The following is a 23,488-nucleotide window of genomic DNA, read 5'->3' as shown; positions in this document are numbered from 1 at the left end:
GAAATACAAAGATTTTCTTCGTTGTTTGAATATATTATTGAGATAACACCATTTATTTACAGAATATTTACTCCCTTTTCAGAACCATGGATGATATGGCTGACTTGATAAACCACAAATCAAATGTTAAGCTACTCCTGACTCCTGGTGGATTTGTGGAGCCTATTTGAGGATTAGCCTGGCTGTTTTTTTTTCTCTCCACCATGACCCCCAAAGCGCTCCGTATAATATGAACACCATACTGGACCACTGAGTGAAAAAGAAGATCCAAATCAACGATTTATTACAAAAATGCACAGACAACATTTTCAGAGATGACAATAGGTCACACTAAGAGATAGAGTCATATACTGTGAAAACACCAGCTATAACATCTGACATGACAATAAGGAACGTGATATTAGTGATACATCGAGAGGAAAGGCAGTACCACACTCAATATAGGGGCTGGGATAAATTTAGAAGACCGTTACACCACCTACAAAATCTCCATTGAACTCTCCTGTGTGTGGTCAGGATTTGCCTCTTACCAATATGATGACCCTTTCAACAATACTCATAATAATAACAATAGCGTTGCCTTGGTATGTTTTTCATTAGGTTGATATACAGTATCGTTAGTAAAACCTGGTTTTATATTTATATAATATGACTTGATTAAATGTGTGTGTATTGTAATTACCAGCTAGGTCTGCTGCAGAACAGCAAAAAGAGGAAGGCCCTAAAAAATTTTGGCAAAGACTCCAACCACCCAAGTCATAGACTGTTCTCTCTGCTACCGCATGGCAAGCGGTACGAATGTAGCAAGTCTGGAACCAAGAGGACCCTGAACAGCTTCTACCGCCAAGCCATAAGATTGCTAAAAAGTTAGTCCATAGCGATTAGTTAACTATTTAACTATCTGCATTTACTCTCTTTGCACTAGATCTTTTAATTCATCAGATATATTATCTATCCTTTACCCCTACCTACAGTATACTGCTGTTACTGTCTATTATCTATCCTGTTGTCTAGTCACTTTACCCCTACCTACAGTATACTGCTGTTACTGTCTATTATCTATCCTTTACCCCTACCTACAGTATACTGCTGTTACTGTCTATTATCTATCCTTTACCCCTACCTACAGTATACTGCTGTTACTGTCTATTATCTATCCTTTACCCCTACCTACAGTATACTGCTGCTACTGTCTATTATCTATCCTTTACCCCTACCTACAGTATACTGCTGTTACTGTCTACTATCTATCCTTTACCCCTACCTACAGTATACTGCTGCTACTGTCTATTATCTATCCTTTACCCCTACCTACAGTATACTGCTGTTACTGTCTATTATCTATCCTTTACCCCTACCTACAGTATACTGCTGTTACTGTCTATTATCTATCCTTTACCCCTACCTACAGTATACTGCTGTTACTGTCTATTATCTATCCTTTACCCCTACCTACAGTATACTGCTGTTACTGTCTATTATCTATCCTTTACCCCTACCTACAGTATACTGCTGTTACTGTCTATTATCTATCCTTTACCCCTACCTACAGTATACTGCTGTTACTGTCTATTATCTATCCTTTACCCCTACCTACAGTATACTGCTGTTACTGTCTATTATCTATCCTTTACCCCTACCTACAGTATACTGCTGCTACTGTCTATTATCTATCCTGTTGTCTAGTCACTTTACCCCTACCTACAGTATACTGCTGTTACTGTCTATTATCTATCATTTACCCCTACCTACAGTATACTGCTGCTACTGTCTATTATCTATCATTTACCCCTACCTACAGTATACTGCTGTTACTGTCTATTATCTATCCTTTACCCCTACCTACAGTATACTGCTGTTACTGTCTATTATCTATCCTTTACCCCTACCTACAGTATACTGCTGCTACTGTCTATTATCTATATTTTACCCCTACCTACAGTATACTGCTGTTACTGTCTATTATCTATCCTTTACCCCTACCTACAGTATACTGCTGCTACTGTCTATTATCTATCCTTTACCCCTACCTACAGTATACTGCTGCTACTGTCTATTATCTATCCTTTACCCCTACCTACAGTATACTTCTGCTACTGTCTATTATCTATCCTTTACCATATTATCTACAGTATGCTGCTGCTACTGTCTATTATCTATCCTGTTGTCTAGTAACTTTACCCCTACCTACAGTATACTGCTGCTACTGTCTATTATCTATCCTTTACCCCTACCTACAGTATACTGCTGTTACTGTCTATTATCTATCCTTTACCCCTACCTACAGTATACTGCTGCTACTGTCTATTATCTATCCTTTACCCCTACCTACAGTATACTGCTGCTACTGTCTATTATCTATCCTTTACCCCTACCTACAGTATACTGCTGCTACTGTCTATTATCTATCCTGTTGCCTAGTCACTTTACCCCTACCTACAGTATACTGCTGTTACTGTCTATTATCTATCCTGTTGTCTAGTCACTTTACCCCTACCTACAGTATACTGCTGTTACTGTCTATTATCTATCCTTTACCCCTACCTACAGTATACTGCTGCTACTGTCTATTATCTATCCTTTACCCCTACCTACAGTATACTGCTGTTACTGTCTATTATCTATCCTTTACCCCTACCTACAGTATACTGCTGCTACTGTCTTATCTATCCTTTACCCCTACCTACAGTATACTGCTGCTACTGTCTATTATCTATCCTGTTGTCTAGTCACTTTACCCCTACCTACAGTATACTGCTGCTGTGACAGGTTAAAGGAAATACTAATAGCCTGTTATACATTAAAAAGTATTAGCAAGTTCATAGTATGTGAGGATCTTAAAACATCTAAGGTTAAGAAGATCATGCATTCAGTATCAGTTGATAGATTGATAACATTTATATAATTGTGTTAAAATCCGTCAAGCATACAAAGGGTACGAATTGTGAGAGGAATGTGTAAACGTTATGTTGATTACTTTATTTTGTCGTGGGTAAAAGTGTTAATCTGTGATCTACTAAATGCTCTTAATCTATGAGCCTGAGATCGATTGCTCTGGTCTCCACTGAAGGTCCCGGAGAAATCGCGGTCTTTTTCTCATTGCACTAAAGTTTTAATTGAAGAAACAATTCCGTATCACACTCGTGATTCTTTCTCCCGTTTTTCAGGGGTGTAACACTGCTACTGTCTATTATCTATCCTTTACCCCTACCTACAGTATACTGCTGCTACTGTCTATTATCTATCCTTTACCCCTACCTACAGTATACTGCTGTTACTGTCTATTATCTATCCTTTACCCCTACCTACAGTATACTGCTGTTACTGTCTATTATCTATCCTTTACCCCTACCTACAGTATACTGCTGTTACTGTCTATTATCTATCCTTTACCCCTACCTACAGTATACTGCTGCTACTGTCTATTATCTATCCTTTACCCCTACCTACAGTATACTGCTGTTACTGTCTATTATCTATCCTTTACCCCTACCTACAGTATACTGCTGTTACTGTCTATTATCTATCCTTTACCCCTACCTACAGTATACTGCTGCTACTGTCTATTATCTATCCTTTACCACTACCTACAGTATACTGCTGCTACTGTCTATTATCTATCCTTTACCACTACCTACAGTATACTGCTGCTACTGTCTATTATCTATCCTTTACCCATACCTACAGTATACTGCTGTTACTGTCTATTATCTATCCTGTTGTCTAGTCACTTTACCCCTACCTACAGTATACTGCTGCTACTGTCTATTATCTATCCTTTACCCCTACCTACAGTATACTGCTGTTACTGTCTATTATCTATCCTTTACCCCTACCTACAGTATACTGCTGTTACTGTCTATTATCTATCCTTTACCCCTACCTACAGTATACTGCTGTTACTGTCTATTATCTATCCTTTACCCCTACCTACAGTATACTGCTGCTACTGTCTTATCTATCCTGTTGCCTAGTCACTTTACCCCTACCTACAGTATACTGCTGCTACTGTCTATTATCTATCCTTTACCCCTACCTACAGTATACTGCTGCTACTGTCTATCTATCCTGTTGCCTAGTCACTTTACCCCTACCTACAGTATACTGCTGTTACTGTCTATTATCTATCCTGTTGTCTAGTCACTTTACCCCTACCTACAGTATACTGCTGTTACTGTCTATTATCTATCCTTTACCCCTACCTACAGTATACTGCTGCTACTGTCTATTATCTATCCTTTACCCCTACCTACAGTACACTGCTGCTACTGTCTATTATCTATCCTTTACCCCTACCTACAGTATACTGCTGCTACTGTCTATTATCTATCCTGTTGTCTAGTAACTTTACCCCTACCTACAGTATACTGCTGCTACTGTCTATTATCTATCCTTTACCCCTACCTACAGTATACTGCTGCTACTGTCTATTATCTATCCTTTACCCCTACCTACAGTATACTGCTGCTACTGTCTATTATCTATCCTTTACCCCTACCTACAGTATACTGCTGCTACTGTCTATTATCTATCCTTTACCCCTACCTACAGTATACTGCTGCTACTGTCTATTATCTATCCTTTACCCCTACCTACAGTATACTGCTGCTACTGTCTATTATCTATCCTGTTGCCTAGTCACTTTACCCCTACCTACAGTATACTGCTGCTACTGTCTATTATCTATCCTTTACCCCTACCTACAGTATACTTCTGCTACTGTCTATTATCTATCCTTTACCCCTACCTACAGTATACTGCTGTTACTGTCTATTATCTATCCTGTTGTCTAGTCACTTTACCCCTACCTACAGTATACTGCTGTTACTGTCTATCTATCCTGTTGTCTAGTCACTTTACCCCTACCTACAGTATACTGCTGTTACTGTCTATTATCTATCCTTTACCCCTACCTACAGTATACTGCTGCTACTGTCTATTATCTATCCTGTTGCCTAGTCACTTTACCCCTACCTACAGTATACTGCTGTTACTGTCTATCTATCCTGTTGTCTAGTCATTTTACCCCTACCTACAGTATACTGCTGCTACTGTCTATTATCTATCCTTTACCCCTACCTACAGTATACTGCTGCTACTGTCTATTATCTATCCTGTTGTCTAGTAACTTTACCCCTACCTACAGTATACTGCTGTTACTGTCTATTATCTATCCTTTACCCCTACCTACAGTATACTGCTGCTACTGTCTATTATCTATCCTTTACCCCTACCTACAGTATACTGCTGCTACTGTCTATTATCTATCCTTTACCCCTACCTACAGTATACTTCTGCTACTGTCTATTATCTATCCTTTACCCCTACCTACAGTATACTGCTGTTACTGTCTATCTATCCTGTTGTCTAGTCACTTTACCCCTACCTACAGTATACTGCTGTTACTGTCTATCTATCCTGTTGTCTAGTCACTTTACCCCTACCTACAGTATACTGCTGTTACTGTCTATTATCTATCCTTTACCCCTACCTACAGTATACTGCTGCTACTGTCTATTATCTATCCTTTACTGCTACCTACCTACAGTATACTGCTGCTACTGTCTATTATCTATCCTGTTGTCTAGTCACTTTACCCCTACCTACAGTATACTGCTGCTACTGTCTATTATCTATCCTGTTGTCTAGTCACTTTACCCCTACCTACAGTATACTGCTGCTACTGTCTATTATCTATCCTTTACCCCTACCTACAGTATACTGCTGTTACTGTCTATTATCTATCCTGTTGCCTAGTCACTTTACCCCTACCTACAGTATACTGCTGCTACTGTCTATTATCTATCCTGTTGTCTAGTAACTTTACCCCTACCTACAGTATACTGCTGTTACTGTCTATTATCTATCCTTTACCCCTACCTACAGTATACTGCTGTTACTGTCTATTATCTATCCTTTACCCCTACCTACAGTATACTGCTGCTACTGTCTATTATCTATCCTTTACCCCTACCTACAGTATACTGCTGCTACTGTCTATTATCTATCCTTTACCCCTACCTACAGTATACTGCTGCTACTGTCTATTATCTATCCTGTTGTCTAGTCACTTTACCCCTACCTACAGTATACTGCTGTTACTGTCTATTATCTGTCCTTTACCCCTACCTACAGTATACTGCTGCTACTGTCTATTATCTATCCTGTTGTCTAGTCACTTTACCCCTACCTACAGTATACTGCTGCTACTGTCTATTATCTATCCTTTACCCCTACCTACAGTATACTGCTGTTACTGTCTATCTATCCTGTTGTCTAGTCATTTTACCCCTACCTACAGTATACTGCTGCTACTGTCTTATCTATCCTGTTGCCTAGTCACTTTACCCCTACCTACAGTATACTGCTGCTACTGTCTATTATCTATCCTGTTGTCTAGTCACTTTACCCCTACCTACAGTATACTGCTGCTACTGTCTATTATCTATCCTGTTGTCTAGTCACTTTACCCCTACCTACAGTATACTGCTGCTACTGTCTATTATCTATCCTTTACCCCTACCTACAGTATACTGCTGTTACTGTCTATCTATCCTGTTGTCTAGTCACTTTACCCCTACCTACAGTATACTGCTGCTACTGTCTATTATCTATCCTGTTGCCTAGTCACTTTACCCCTACCTACAGTATACTGCTGCTACTGTCTATTATCTATCCTGTTGTCTAGTCACTTTACCCCTACCTACAGTATACTGCTGTTACTGTCTATTATCTATCCTTTACCCCTACCTACAGTATACTGCTGCTACTGTCTATTATCTATCCTTTACCCCTACCTACAGTATACTGCTGTTACTGTCTATTATCTATCCTTTACCCTTACCTACAGTATACTGCTGTTACTGTCTATTATCTATCCTTTACCCCTACCTACAGTATACTGCTGTTACTGTCTATTATCTATCCTTTACCCCTACCTACAGTATACTGCTGCTACTGTCTATTATCTATCATTTACCCCTACCTACAGTATACTGCTGCTACTGTCTATTATCTATCCTGTTGCCTAGTCACTTTATCCCTACATATATGTACATACATTGCCTACAAAAAGTATTCATACCCATTGATTTATTTCACATTTTGTTGTGTTACGGTCTGAATTCAAAATGGATTAAATCATTTTTTTCTCTCACCCAGATGGGTAGATACACACAATACCCCATAATGACAAAGTGAAAACATGTTTTTAGAAATGTTTGCAAATCTATTTAATATGAAATATAGAAATATCTAATTTACATAAGTATTAACACACCTGAGTCAATACTTTGTAGAAGCACTTTTGGCGGTGACTACAGCTTAGTCTTTCTCGGTAAGTTTCTTCGAGATTTCCACACCTGGATTGTGCAACATTTGCCCATTATTCTTTTCAAAATTATTAAAGTTCTGACAAATTGGTTGTTGATCCTAGACAACCATTTTCAGGTCTTGCCATAAATTTTCAAGTATTTTTAAGTCAAAACTGTAACTCGGCCACTCAGGAACATTCACCATCTTCTTGGTAAGCAATATGGCCTTTGTGTTTTAGGTTATTGTCCTGCTGCAAGGTGAATTCATCTCCCAGTGTCTGGTGGAAAGCAGATTGAACCAGGTTTTTATTTAGGATGTTGCATGTGTTAGCTCCATTCTGTTTTTTTTTTTATCCTGAAAAACTCCCTAGTCCTTAACGATTACAAGCATACCTATAACATGATGCAGCCACCACTATGCTTGAAAATATGGAGAGTAGTACTCAGTAATGTGTTGTATTTTTTAAATTCTGTACAGGCTTCCTTTTTGTCACTCTGTCATTTAGGTTAGTATTGTGGAGTTACTATAATGTTGTTGATCCATCCTCAGTGTTCTCCCATCACAGCCATTAAACTCTGTAACTGTTTTAAAGTCATCATTGGCCTCATTGTGAAATCCCTGTGTGCTTTCCTTCCTCTCCAGCTACTGAGTTAAGGAAGGACGCCTGTATCTTTGTAGTGACTGGGTGTATTGATTTTTGTAATTTTTATTTTATTTAACCTTTATTTAACTAGGCAAGTCAGTTAAGAACAAATTCTTATTTTACAATGATGGCCTACCCCGGCCAAACCCTAACGACACTGAGCCAATTGTACATCGCCCTATGGGACTCACGATCACAGCTGGTTGTGATACAGCCTGGAATTGGACATGGGTCTGTAGTGACACCTCTGGTACTGAGATGCAGTGCCTTAGACCGCAGCACCACTCGAGTTGATACACTATCCAAAGTGTAATTATTAACTTCACCAAAGATCAAAGGGATATTTTTTTACCCATCTACCAATAGTTGCACTTCGTTGCGAGGCATTGGAAAACCTCCCTGGTCTTTGTGGTTGAATCTGTGTTTGAAATTCACTGCTCGACTGAGGGACCTTACAGATAATTGTATGTGTGGGGTACAGAGATGAGGAAGTCATTCACACAGGTGAGTCCATGCAACTTATTATGTGACTTGTTTAAGCAAATATTTTACTCCTGAACTTATTTAGGTTCCCCATAAGAAAACGGGTTGAATACTTATTGACTCAAGACATTTCAGCTTTTTATTTTTTATTAAGTATAAAAATGTCCAAAAACATAATTCCACTTTGACATTATGAGCTATTATGTGTAGGCAGTGACAAAAAAAATCTAAATGTAATCCATTTTAAATTCAGGCTGTAACAAAACAAAAATGTTAAAAAGTCAAGGGGTGTGAATACTTTCTGAAATCACTGAATCTACCTCAATTACCTCGTAACCCTGCACATCGACTCGGGACTGGTATCCTGTGTATATAGCCAAGTTATCATTACTAATTGTGTATATATTCCTTGGTGTTATTGTTTGTCTATAATTACAAACATTTTCACTCTGCATTGTTGGGAAGGGCCCGGAGGTAAGCATTTCACTGTTAGTTTACACCTGCTGTTTATAAAGCATGTGACAAATAACATTTGATTTGAAATAGATTCAAATACATAGGAGTGTGAATTCTATTATTATATCACCTTGAAATGATCTCAAAAACAGCATCAAATCAGTTCCAAACCAAATGGCAAAGGGTTTTAGCCAAATAACTACACACACAGACACACGCACACACACACAGAAATCAGTACACACAATGTTTGCCTCGGACAATTTAAGCATTAAAGTGGAAAAGCCATTCCCGGGCTGGCTTACGATTTATGACACACATGAAAAAAAAACACACCATTTAAAAGTGCTGTGTTTAAAAGATGATTATCAGTGGAGGCCCCATCAGGTGGCGCCATAAGAAGATTCCCCCCGGCCCGACGCTCTGCGGTGGCCTAATCCCCCTAGCTTTGGCTGGGTAAAACACCGGCCGTGCCGAGCACTGCCCTCGTGAAGAGCAAGTCAGCACAAAACTCAATATGAGAAAATCTCCTGGAAACTGGAAATGCACCACCATGCCAACAGGGTTTATGTCCCAAATGGGACCCTCTTCCCTATATAGTGCACTACTTTTGACCAGAGCCTTATGGCACCCTATTCCCTATATAGTGCACTACTTTTGACCAGAGCCCTATATAATGAATAGAATTCCATTTGGGATGCAGCCTGGGAGTGAGTAAAGCAACAACAACTGTATTTTTCCGTGATAAATTGACATAAATCCCCAAATATGCTACCTTGTCCGTGCGAGGATTTAAAGTTTAAACCCCACGTGATTATCTGGATGGATTTAGTGTCTTATTTGTTTAGGTAGCTCAATATGTGTTGTCTCGTCTCACTTAACAGTGAGTGAATATTTGGCACAGGACTTTGAGAGGGTTAAGGGCTTTTAGGATCATCAAATAAATAATGTATAAATAAACAGTTTATTTTATATAAGTGTTATTTATGTGTTTGGTTTATTTTCTGTTTGTTTTATTTTCTGTTTGAATTATTTATGAGCACATTTTCTGCTTTGGGACCAACACTACATGTTGCGTTTATATTTTTGTTCAGTATATTGCTATGAGGACAGGGTTCAAAAACGATGTCATGGGTCAAGTAGCCCACAGGGAGATAGATATGTCAAATATAGATGATATAATATACACTTGGAACATAGCATGCTTTACCCATATATACTGTATTGTTCACCCTTTCAAGATCATGCTATTTCCCCAAAAAATAGCATGATTGACTGAAAAGTGCCCATGGTTAATGGTACTATAGGTATATTATAGGTACACTATATATACTGTATACTTCAAATTAATGGATTCGGCTATTTCAGCCACAAATGTTGCTGATAAGTGTATAACATTGAGCAGACAAACATGCAATCTCCATAGACAAACATTGTCAGTAGAATGACCTTACTGAAGAGCTCAGTGACTTTCAACGTGGCACCGTCATAGGATGTCACCTTTCCAACAAGTCAGTTCGTAAAAATTTCTGCCCTACTAGAGCTGCCACGGTCAACATCTAGGAGCAACAACGGCTCAGCCGCAAAGTGGTAGGCCACACAAGCTCACAGAACGGGACCACCGAGTGCTGAAGCCCGTAGTGTAGAAATCGTCTTTCCTCGGTTGCAACATTCACTACCGAGTTCCAAACTGCCTCTGGAATCAATGTCAGCACAAGAACTGTTAGTCTGGAGCTTCACGAAATGGGTTTCCATGGCCAAGCAGTCGCACACAAGCCTAAGATTACCATGCGCAATGCCAAGCGTCAGCTGGAGTGGTGTAAAGCTCGCCGCCACTGGACTCAGTGGAAACACATTCTCTGGAGGGATGAGTCACGCTTCACTATCTGGCAGTCCGACGGACGAATGTCGGTTTTGCCAAGAGAACACTACCTGCCCCAATGCATAGTTCCAACTGTAGAGTTTGGTGGAGGAGGAATAACGGTCTTAACGCTACAGCATACAATGTCATTCTAGAATCGTCCGTCTGGAATCGGGGGAAGGCCCTTTCCTGTTTCAGCATGGCAATAACCCCGTGCACAAAGCGAGGTCCATACAGAAATGCAGGTCGAGATCGGTGTGGAAGAACTTGACTGGCCTGAACAGAGCCCTGACCTCAACCCTATCGAACACCGACTGCGAGCCAGGCCTAATCGCCCAACATCAGAGCCCGACCTCACTAATGCTCTTGTTTGCTGAATGGAAGCAAGTCTCCGCAGCAGTGTTCCAACACCTAGTGGACACCTTCCCAGAACCAGTGTCCATATACTTTTGATCGTGTTGTGTATATTGCAGTTGTATTATTATATCGGTTATCTGTGATAACAAGCTGTAACCTTTTTCATCTGCCCTTTTTAACACTATTATCCGTCGCTCCATGGAAGCCCCCTTAGAGAACGTGCAGCCAGCTAGAAATGCTACACATGTACGAAAAGGCTGGGCACAGACGACACTTCAGACCCGTCACGCTACAGTGGGTCTACTTGTTAGCCAGCCAGCTACTATTCAAATCCTATACCAGCCATTTAGGAAGGCAGCAGCCATATGGAAAAAGACATACATTCAAATAATATCTTTGACAAGTGCTGGACCGACATATAACAACGGTACACTCCTATGGGATTTAGCATTATAATTCTTCTTCATCGTCTGCCATTACAGCACAGGTCTTTGTGTGAAAAACACTGGCAGTCAAAATCTGCCCTGGACGACACATCGTAACCAATAATGGGATGACAGTTGGAAAAATGGCCGAATCAAGGGCACCTAAACAATAGAGCAGGTACCCTGAGATAGAAAACAGAAGGCAGAGCGAGACAAACTACATGAATAACCCCATTGCAGGTGTGGGTTGCCGATGGGACTCAGGGACTGACGCTTACACACCCGCCATCTGTTTTGCATTGCGACGGCTGGAGTGGAAACCTTTTGGGGTTTAGGAAATTAATACATTTGGCTTGTACATTATTGCTTTGCTTTTGTAAGCAAAACTCCAGGGAGGAGGATGGGTCATGTAAGGATAGTGCCATTAACAATGAACAACAAGGAACAGCTATTGGTAATCCCTTGTATTAACTCTTCTTCAAAAGGCAAACATTTTAGTTTACCTTTATTTAACTAGGCAAATCGGTTAACAACAAATTCTTATTTACAATGACGGCCTACCCCGGCCAAACCTGGACGACGCTGGGTCAATTGTGCGCCGCCCTATGAACACTTAATAAACATGAACGTGATGGCAAGATGTTATTGCTTTAAAAATTTGCTTTAAAAATGCCATTGCAGATTTTGATTATTTCTATCTTAATTGTGTGGATCGATGGCGGTAAAGTTATCCTTAATTTACTGAAAATATCCTATCGGACAGAAAGAGACACACCTTCCAAACCACAAACCTAAATCTAAGGGTTTGTGTTTCTTGTAGTTTCTTATCATCTCATTCAAACCATACAGCCGACATGCAAGCTTTGACGTAAACGATTAGCGACTACCTTTCCATAGTGTATCTTTAAGTTCATAATGAGTGATAAACAGTCATTTAAGGTTCCAAAGAGACTGAAACTGGCACACAAATGACACGAAGGGAAAACCGACCATAGGGCAAACAACCATTTATGTTTGCTCTTTGCTGTCACAATGGTAAGGGCTTTTACTAAATTAAAATGTGTCTTTAGCACATACTTATTTAGCATACATTGGAAGTCACACTTCCTTTCACAATGCCTATTTTAATTGAAACAATCATGGTAACTATTTATACTGAAAAGTAATCAAGTCATAACAGATGACATACAAAATGTGATTTACAAAAAAGTACAATGCTCTTTTGTCTTGATATTTAAATAACTTTTTCCTCCAGGTGTATTTTTGAATAAGAAAGCAGTTCTTGGGGATATGGGGCAATAACTAAGAAAGAGACTAATATGAGTATTATCCTGGTTACGTTATGGTACTTGTATTGAGAGGTGTTATGCTCACATTTGTTAAAAACATTTGTCCCAGGTTCTGGAGTAAATTGTAATATGGGAAAAAAATAAAATGTTCAAACTTGTAGGTCTATATGTTCCCAAGTGTTTAGTTTCATTAGGAACACGGTTGAGGCATATGTTATTTTATTTGTATTCATTTATTTATTTAACTAGGTAAGTCAGTTTAAGAACACATTCTTATTTTGATAAAATTCCATATGCTTGATAAAACGAAGTACTTAGGAGTATGTACCAGTGTGCAGATTTATTTTTGTTCTCGGTTCTAGTAATTGCTATTTTCTTCTAATATAGAAAAAAGTCAAAAATGTGACAACCAGCCTCAGTCTCCCCTACCGCTGACCATTGCAACCGGTCATTACCATTTGTAACAACAAAACATGCCTGCTTGATTGTAATCCCCTTCCAGCTTAGACCCCTGCCCTACAAAACAGTTCCCTGTTGACGGGTTGAAGTACACCACCCACCCCTTCTTTAGCATCCCCCCCGCCAGCTGAGCGCCCAGGCTACACAATCAAAGGTCCAGACTACCCAATCAAAGAGAAACCTCTAAGAACTTAAAAATAAGAACACACATTTCTCAAAAATCTATTAACTATTTTGTTTGTGATTGTGACCACTTCAACAACCCTAAAGGTCTCAGAGGTTTTGATTAGATTTCTCCTTATGCTCAGTCTTCCCACTGTCTCTCTCAAAGGGCCCGTATGTTGTTTCTAAGGCCTTAATGGTAGCTGTTTGAGATTTATTCATGTTATCATTGGTAATGAATGCTACTCTCTTTCACACAAGGGTAACGGTAGCACTCCCGTGGCCACAGACTTTCCACAGGAGCATTAGTGAGGTCGGGCTCTCGTCAGACGGGAGTCATAAGGGAGAGAGTCTCCCTTATGGTCTCTCCCTTATGGTCACTCACTCACACACTCACACACACACACACACTCACACACTCACACACTCACTCACTCACTCACTCTCTCACTCTCTCACTCACTCACTCACTCACTCACTCACACACTCACACACTCACACACTCACACACTCACACACTCACACACTCACACACTCACACACACACACACACACACACACACACACACACACACACACACACACACACACACACAGAGACAGTCTTCAAGCCCTCTTTGTGGCAGCTTAGTCAATCAGGGACACAATCAAGTTGTTTGTTTTTACAGGATTGGCCTTCTCGTCCAATTACAATCAGGTATTGGCAGTGAATGCCGAACTCACAGGAGTCTAAGGCACTGTTGACGTTGGTTTTGTAAATATTATATACAGTTGAAGTCGGAAGTTTACATACAATTATGTTGGAGTCAGATGTGTGTATTGTTGTGATACTTTGTTGTGTTAGATACTAATGCACTGTTGGAGCTCGGATTTTAAACAAGATTTAACCATGGTGAACATACATCTTGCCAATGCAAAACCAAAAAAAGTGTACTTTTATGTCATATGCGTAAGTTACAGTTTTGATATTCTTTGCTACTCCTTATCTGATGAGGGTCTGTTGAGATTAAGTTTCTTCTCAAGGTAGTACAGGAATCAACTTAATTCATTTGGGAGAAGGTGTATGTATGTAGGCTAGGGGTTTTTCATGTTGTTTTGCTCAGTGTCTCTCAGTGCTGCAAACAGGGACTCCTTTGAGTTGTTTAAGTGGCACAGCCTCGGGATGACAATGATTTTCACAAGTTACCGCTGTTGACGGATTTTAAATTACATAACGCATGACGACAGTTATTAAAATGTCCTCTCGGCCACAATTCCCCCCCAAAATGTGTTCTACTTCTAGATGATATACATATATATATTTCAGATCTGTTTTTACTGTATAGCCAACTCATATATTTGTTGTCACACTATGACAACTCCAAGTTTGGCATGTCAACTCCAAGTTTGGCATGTCAACTCCAAGTTTGGCATGTCAACTCCAAGTTTGGCATGTCAACTCCAAGTTTGGCATGTCAACTCCAAGTTTGGCATGTCAACTCCAAGTTTGGCATTACAATTACCACATCAGCTGGCTATACAGCACAAACATATTGAAGGCCAGAGTAATATTCAGGTACTCTACAGTATATGTGAACATTTTTGGAGCTCAAATCAGTCTAACCTTTAAAGAGATAATTTGAGCATTTTGACAACTATCATTAGCACAATGATTTGGAAGTCCGTGGGATCAACAAGCTGATCTGAACGATAATTAGAAATCGTTCCGGAAACTACCTTCAACTTCCTTTAAAAAGAGAGACATACAAATGGTATCCATGAGTTCATCTGACTCTGGGTTACAAACAAAAATGGCTTAATTGACAAAATCTCAAACTATATAATACATAGTTATTCCATAGGAGATTGAATACCATTAACTATATAGGGCTCCCGCGTGGCGCAGCGGTCTAAGGCACTGCATCTCCGTGATTGAGGCGTCACTACAGACTACAGACACAACTGGCTGTGATTGGGAGACCCATGGGGCGGTGCACAATTGGCCCAGAGTCGTCCAGGTTTGGCCGGTGTAGGCCGTCATTGTAAATAAGAATTTGTTCTAAACTGACTTGCCTAGTTAAATAAAAAATTGTATATAGTTAATCCATATGAGATTGAATACCACAATCTATATAGTTATTCCATATAAGATTTAATACCAATAACTATATAATAGGATTTCCTGTTATCAACCTCTTGCCTGATCTCCCAGACGACGTCACTAGCCTTTTCCCTGCCTGTACTGTTGCCTTTTTGTACCCCCTGTGTATGACCTTCTGCCTGCCCCTGGACCCAGCTACCTGCCTCCTCCTGTGTATGACCTTCTACCTGCCCCTGGACCCAGCTACCTGCCTCCTCCTGTGTATGACCTTCTGCCTGCCCCTGGACCCAGCTACCTGCCTCCTCCTGTGTATGACCTTCTGCCTGCCCCTGGACCCAGCAACCTGCCTCCTCCTGTGTATGACCTTCTGCCTGCCCCTGGACCCAGCTACCTGCCTCCTCCTGTGTATGACCTTCTGCCTGCCCCTGGACCCAGCTACCTGCCTCCTCCTGTGTATGACCTTCTGCCTGCCCCTGGACCCAGCTACCTGCCTCCTCCTGTGTATGACCTTCTGCCTGCCCCTGGACCCAGCTACCTGCCTCCTCCTGTGTATGACCTTCTGCCTGCCCCTGGACCCAGCTACCTGCCTCCTCCTGTGTCCCTTTGCAAATAAACACCTGCTGCGCCCTGCACTTGGAACCAGCTCTCTGTCTCCCATCGTGTTCATTACAATACTATATAGTTATTCCATATGAGATTGGAATACCACTAACTATATAATATATAGTTATTCCATATGAGATGGAATACCACTAACTATATAATATATAGTTATTCCATATGAGATGGAATACCATTAACTATATAATATATAGTTATTCCATATGAGATTGAAATACCATTAACTATATAATATATAGTTATTCCATATGAGATGGAATACCACTAACTACATAATATATAGTTATTCCATATGAGATGGAATACCACTAACTATATAATATATAGTTATTCCATATGAGATGGAATACCATTAACTATATAATATATAGTTATTCCATATGAGATGGAATACCACTAACTATATAATATATAGTTATTCCATATGAGATTGAAATACCATTAACTATATAATATATAGTTATTCCATATGAGATGGAATACCACTAACTATATAATATATAGTTATTCCATATGAGATGGAATACCATTAACTATATAATATATAGTTATTCCATATGAGATTGAAATACCATTAACTATATAATATATAGTTATTCCATATGAGATGGAATACCACTAACTACATAATATATAGTTATTCCATATGAGATGGAATACCACTAACTATATAATATATAGTTATTCCATATGAGATGGAATACCATTAACTATATAATATATAGTTATTCCATATGAGATGGAATACCACTAACTATATAATATATAGTTATTCCATATGAGATTGAAATACCATTAACTATATAATATATAGTTATTCCATATGAGATGGAATACCACTAACTATATAATATATAGTTATTCCATATGAGATTGAAATACCCCTAACTACAGTATATAATATAGAGTTATCATAAAGGAGATATAACTTCTCTGTCTTACCATCTGTGTCTCTACAGGCAGTGGGGCACGTAAGCTAAATCAAGACAAACATTTAAATTAGTCTAACGTGCATATACAGTACATATTGGACATAGGTCTGTATAATTAAGCAATAAGGCACGAGGAGGTGTGGTATATGGCCAATATACCACGGCTAAGAGCTGTTCTTATGCACGACTCAACTCGGAGTGCCTGGACACAGCCCTTAGCCGTTGTATATTAGCCATATACCACCCCCCCCCAAGTGCATTATTGCTATTATAAACTGGTTACCAACGTAATTAGAGCTGTAAAAATACCTGTTTTGTCATACCCGTGATATACCACAGCTGTCAGCAAATCAGCATTCAGGGCTCAAACTACCCAGTTCCCGTGTGGTGCAGCGGACCCTGGTTCGATCCCGGGCTGTATCACAACTGGCCGTGATAGTGAGTCCCATAGGGCGGCGCACAATTGGCCCAGCATTGTTCTGGTTAGGGGAGGCCGGGGTAGGCCGTCATTGTAAATAAGAATTTGTTCTTAACTGACTTGCCTAGTTAAATAAATATAATACTATGTAATATATAGTTATCTTAAAGGAGATGCTATCTCCTCGGCCATACCATCTGTATCTCTACAGGCAGTGGGCCATGAGGAAGAGAAGTGTCCATTCATGTGTATAATCGCCTCATTGGAAGCGCATGAGGGCCTTGAACTCAGCCATTACATAAAAAGACAATATTCTAATGTCAAAGGTCACCAAAGGACACACAGGTCCATCAGGCCGTGTATCCCTGTTAACCTGATTGGGCTTAATTGCACTCATTAAGAGAGCACCACATATTTAATACGGCTATCATCTCCTACTATAATTATGGCGGGCGGTGGTGTGTGAAGCTATTGTATTTCAATGGATTGCTTGAAGAGATTCTTGGGTATGGGGTATGTCAATGTGGTGTGACCAATTCACTGGTATTGTTTTTTGTTGTTGTGAGGACTTAATGATGCCATTTTCACAACTCAAAAAAGGTGTAATGTCACACACGCACACACACACACCACAGCTGTGCTCCCACTCTACAGAGACAGAGAATGGATGCATAAGTAAACGTGTGGTCTCAGCTTGGCTGGTTGGCTGCCGTGGCGAGCTGACACCGAGTACTTGACACCACGCCACGTTTTCACACAAACCAATTTCATGCCACAATCCCCCCACAGTCCTGTTTTGCATCCCCCTATAAAACCCTTTTCCACATGACAGCACAACGCTTTGATCCCCTGATTAGGCACCTGCTATGGAGATCCATGTGACGCCTCTAACTACCTTCACCTGACCGCTGCTCTTTTATACAATTGGCTATGAGACAATTATGGCGCAGAAAATCTTTTTCCACCTCAAAATTTTGCCCAATTATTGATATGCCTAATTATCAGTGCTGGGGAAGCTAATCCCAAAATATAATTTACCAAGCTACCAATTATTTTACACTGGAAAAAGTCGAGCTACACTAAAGCTACCCTTAGAAAAATATAGCTTACTTAACTGAAGTTACTTTGAAAAAGTAGTTCACTACATCCATACTACTTTGTTAAAAAAGTATCACATGTAAATCTGAAATGTCATAAACTACAAATTGCAAGAATAGATCACTTCAGGGGTCATATGTTAACAGAACGTGTAATTTAGCCTATTAAACACAAAAACTATGTTTCAAGGGAGAATTAGGGAGGTCTGATGCCGAAAAAGAAAGGAAATTATTGCCTACTTCTTTTTGCAAAAAACAGTAGTGTGTAGTTCCAACAGTTAGCTACACCGCTACATGGTAAAACAGTAGTGTGTAGTTCCAGTAGTTAGCTACACGGCTACATAGTAAAACAGTAGTGTGTAGTTCCAGTAGTTAGCTACACCGCTACATGGTAAAACAGTAGTGTGTAGTTCCAACAGTTAGCTACACCGCTACATGGTAAAACAGTAGTGTGTAGTTCCAGTAGTTAGCAACACCGCTACATGGTAAAACAGTAGTGTGTAGTTCCAGTAGTTAGCTACACCGCTACATGGTAAAACAGTAGTGTGTAGTTCCAGTAGTTAGCTACACGGCTACATGGTAAAACAGTAGTGTGTAGTTCCAGTAGTTAGCTACACCGCTACATGGTAAAATAGTAGTGTGTAGTTCCAGTAGTTAGCTACACCGCTACATGGTAAAACAGTAGTGTGTAGTTCCAGTAGTTAGCTACACCGCTACATGGTAAAACAGTAGTGTGTAGTTCCTGTAGTTAGCTACACGGCTACATGGTAAAACAGTAGTGTGTAGTTCCAGTAGTTAGCTACACCGCTACATGGTAAAACAGTAGTGTGTAGTTCCAGTAGTTAGCTACACCGATACATGGTAAAACAGTAGTGTGTAGTTCCAGTAGTTAGCTACACCGCTACATGGTAAAACAGTAGTGTGTAGATCCAGTAGTTAGCTACACCGCTACATGGTAAAACAGTAGTGTGTAGTTCCAGTAGTTAGCTACACCGCTACATGGTAAAACAGTAGTGTGTAGATCCAGTAGTTAGCTACACCGTTACATGGTAAAACAGTAGTGTGTAGTTCCAGTAGTTAGCTACACCGCTACATGGTAAAACAGTAGTGTGTAGTTCCTGTAGTTAGCTACACGGCTACATGGTAAAACAGTAGTGTGTAGTTCCAGTAGTTAGCTACACCGCTGCATGGTAAAACAGTAGTGTGTAATTCCAACAGTTAGCTACACGGCTACATGGTAAAATAGTAGTGTGTAGTTCCAACAGTTAGCTACACCGCTACATGGTAAAACAGTAGTGTGTAGTTCCAACAGTTAGCTACACCGCTACATGGTAAAACAGTAGTGTGTAGTTCCAGTAGTTAGCGACACCGCTACATGGTAAAATAGTAGTGTGTAGTTCCAGTAGTTAGCTACACCGCTACATGGTAAAACAGTAGTGTGTAGTTCCTGTAGTTAGCTACACGGCTACATGGTAAAACAGTAGTGTGTAGTTCCAGTAGTTAGCTACACCGCTACATGGTAAAACAGTAGTGTGTAGATCCAGTAGTTAGCTACACCGATACATGGTAAAACAGTAGTGTGTAGTTCCAGTAGTTAGCTACACCGCTACATTGTAAAACAGTAGTGTGTAGATCCAGTAGTTAGCTACACCGCTACATGGTAAAACAGTAGTGTGTAGTTCCAGTAGTTAGCTACACCGCTACATGGTAAAACAGTAGTGTGTAGATCCAGTAGTTAGCTACACCGCTACATGGTAAAACAGTAGTGTGTAGTTCCAGTAGTTAGCTACACCGCTACATGGTAAAACAGTAGTGTGTAGTTCCTGTAGTTAGCTACACGGCTACATGGTAAAACAGTAGTGTGTAGTTCCAGTAGTTAGCTACACCGCTACATGGTAAAACAGTAGTGTGTAGTTCCTGTAGTTAGCTACACCGCTGCATGGTAAAACAGTAGTGTGTAATTCCAACAGTTAGCTATACCGCTACATGGTAAAATAGTAGTGTGTAGTTCCAACAGTTAGCTACACCGCTACATGGTGAAACAGTAGTGTGTAATTCCAACAGTTAGCTACACCGCTACATGGTAAAATAGTAGTGTGTAATTCCAACAGTTAGCTACACTACTACATGGCAAAGAAAGGAATTAACTACTGAAAACACTACCAATTTTTGAATTTGGTTCTTCCACCAATCTATCGCAAAATGTTCTTAAATTACTAGTTTAACTACATCTAGTTCACTACTACCCAACACTGCTAATTATTCATTTGTTTTAATTGCAACAATGATATCCAATATAATAGTTTTATCCAATATAACAGCGCTACCAAAATCATATCATCTTTGAACTCTGCATCCGAACATTCAATTGTGTCATCCCATTCTAACGTACTGTATATGGCCCTCAGTCTTCCATTACCAATAGGAGCTTTTAAATGCATCATAAGATGTTGACATACCTGTCCAGGTCTGGCACTCTCACAAAGGTAGGTCTCGTACTCGATGGCGAAGACAGGCGCGTTGTCATTGATGTCCGTCACTGTGATCAGAACTACACCCTTTCCCACTTGCAATGGGTCCACTGGAAGAAAAAAAGGAAACAAGTGGTCAAGGATAAGCATAACCAAATGCTGGTTATGTATATATATATATATATTATATATATATAATATATATATATAAAAAAATGCATGTATCTGGCAGTGGAGGCTCCTCAGAGGAGGAAGGGGAGGACCATCCTCCTCCGTGAAATTTCATAAAAAAATGTAAATAGTGAAACATTAAAAAAGTATTTTTAGTAGTAAAACTATACTAAATATATTCATATGTCACCAAATAATTGATTAAAATAAACTTTTTTTTGCAATGAAGGTCAACAGTAAGTTCAACAGCACTGTCTGGGGCATGTTATGCCCCACAACATCAAGTTCCTTTAACTGATTTCACCACACACCTGTATTAGCGGGTCTTAAAATAACTTCATGGAGCTACACGGACAAGTTTAGAGACTTGAACAAAAATGCTATAACAATTAGCATTTGAAGACAGTGGCCACGTAAACAAAAACCAAAGCATGGGTTGCTACATTACCTTGTCCATAGACTGCTTACAGGGTAAGGAAAACAATATCTAAAATGTGGTGAAATATCCCTTTAAGAAAACATTCAGAAAACAGACTGTGTAGGACGTCTGGAAGACTGGGGGTGTCTGGAAGACTGGGGGTGTCTGGAAGTGTTCTTATTAGGAGTCGGGGCTCGACAACAACTCTGTGGTCTTCACTGAGTGACTCGGCATGCTCAGACGATGTTTGCTTTTTAACAAGCTAATTTTGTCTTGTTTACCTTCTCTTCAGCTGAACCTTTATCTTAATATAAATCATGGATTGGGGTAAACCCGACAGGTCAAGGTTTCTCGGCACGCTATATTCTCCACTGGAGAATGGTCTGAAGGCAGAACGTTCATAGATATAAATACAGATTTGTCAAAAAACAGACGCACGAGAATAGTTGATCCGTGTTTTTTCATATAATTTTCAACTTCCTACAAACTCGGTGTGTTATGACCAATGGCCCTAAGACACACATACTGTGTGTGATGCATGATCATGTACTATGTATAGCGTCTTCATAATCAAGATGAATTGGTAGAAATCTATTGAACTTTAAATAATAACCTAGAAAGGAGAAAACACTTTCTGCTATGTCATAGTAAACGGTATTCCTCAGAGATTGATGTTCCTATCATTGATGTCGGGGGATTTACTGTATGTCCCTCAACTGTTTCTCTGCAGATTTCTCCACAGTTCAACCATAAGTGGGGAGGTGAGCTGAGGAAAATATACCTGAGATCTGGTTGTCTCTCAAAGACACGGGTGTAATTCATGTGCGGAGAGAAAGATTTACTCAACAGATGGGTTGGCTGTATCTGGAGTCGCGTCTTAATATGAATAATCCTCTACACCTGTAGCATGTGGGCAGAGTCACAGGTGCGATCAACAGTGATGGGTCTGTTTAGTCTGAACATTATCCCCTGTGATTTCAGTCAACAGTGATGGGTCTGTTTAGTCTGAACATTATCCCCTGTGATTTCAGTCAACAATGATGGGTCTGTTTAGTCTGAACATTATCCCGTGATTTCAGTCAACAGTGATGGGTCTGTTTAGTCTGAACATTATCCCGTGATTTCAGTCAACAGTGATGGGTCTGTTTAGTTTGAACATTATCCCGTGATTTCAGTCAACAGTGATGGGTAGGTTTAGTCTGAACATTATCCCCTGTGAATTCAGTCAACAGTGATGGGTCTGTTTAGTCTGAACATTATCCCCTGTGATTTCAGTCAACAGTGATGGGTCTGTTTAGTTTGAACATTATCCCGTGATTTCAGTCAACAGTGATGGGTCTGTTTAGTTTGAACATTATCCCGTGATTTCAGTCAACAGTGATGGGTCTGTTTAGTTTGAACATTATCCCGTGATTTCAGTCAACAGTGATGGGTCTGTTTAGTTGGAACATTATCCCCTGTGATTTCAATAAACAGTGATGGGTAGGTTTAGTTGGAACATTATCCCCTGTGATTTCAGTCAACGGTGATGGGTAGGTTTAGTTTGGACATTATCCCCTGTGATTACTTGGGAAATTCTGTAATCTATACACACATTCCACCGGCAAACACTGAACACCTGTGGAGGGCAAATGGCACCAGCTCCACCAGAAGGACAACATCTGGTAGGGTGTGTGTGTGTGTGTGTGTGTGTGTGTGTGTGTGTGTGTGTGTGTGTGTGTGTGTGTGTGTGTGTGTGTGTGTGTGTGTGTGTGTGTGTGTGTGTGTGTGTGTGTGTGTGTGTGTGTGTGTGTGTGCGCATGGGAGTGTTTGTGTGTGTTTGTACATCTGT

The 23,488-nt window shown here is 40.0% G+C and overlaps 1 protein-coding gene across 1 annotated transcript in view; it reads right to left on the bottom strand.

Moving 5' to 3' along the window:
* Positions 1-23,488, bottom strand: part of LOC120019926 (cadherin-7-like) — a 112,396-nt gene that overhangs the window by 23,036 nt on the left and 65,872 nt on the right. The window contains exon 8 of the mRNA XM_038963337.1: positions 21,057-21,178. Coding sequence (XP_038819265.1) covers positions 21,057-21,178 — 122 coding nt within the window. The remainder of the gene's footprint in view (positions 1-21,056; positions 21,179-23,488) is intronic.

Source organism: Salvelinus namaycush, chromosome 25 (assembly GCF_016432855.1).
Source record: "Salvelinus namaycush isolate Seneca chromosome 25, SaNama_1.0, whole genome shotgun sequence".
Lineage (NCBI taxonomy): Eukaryota > Metazoa > Chordata > Actinopteri > Salmoniformes > Salmonidae > Salvelinus > Salvelinus namaycush.
Note: the sequence above shows the minus strand (reverse complement) of the source record. Positions and strands in the feature narration are given on the sequence as shown.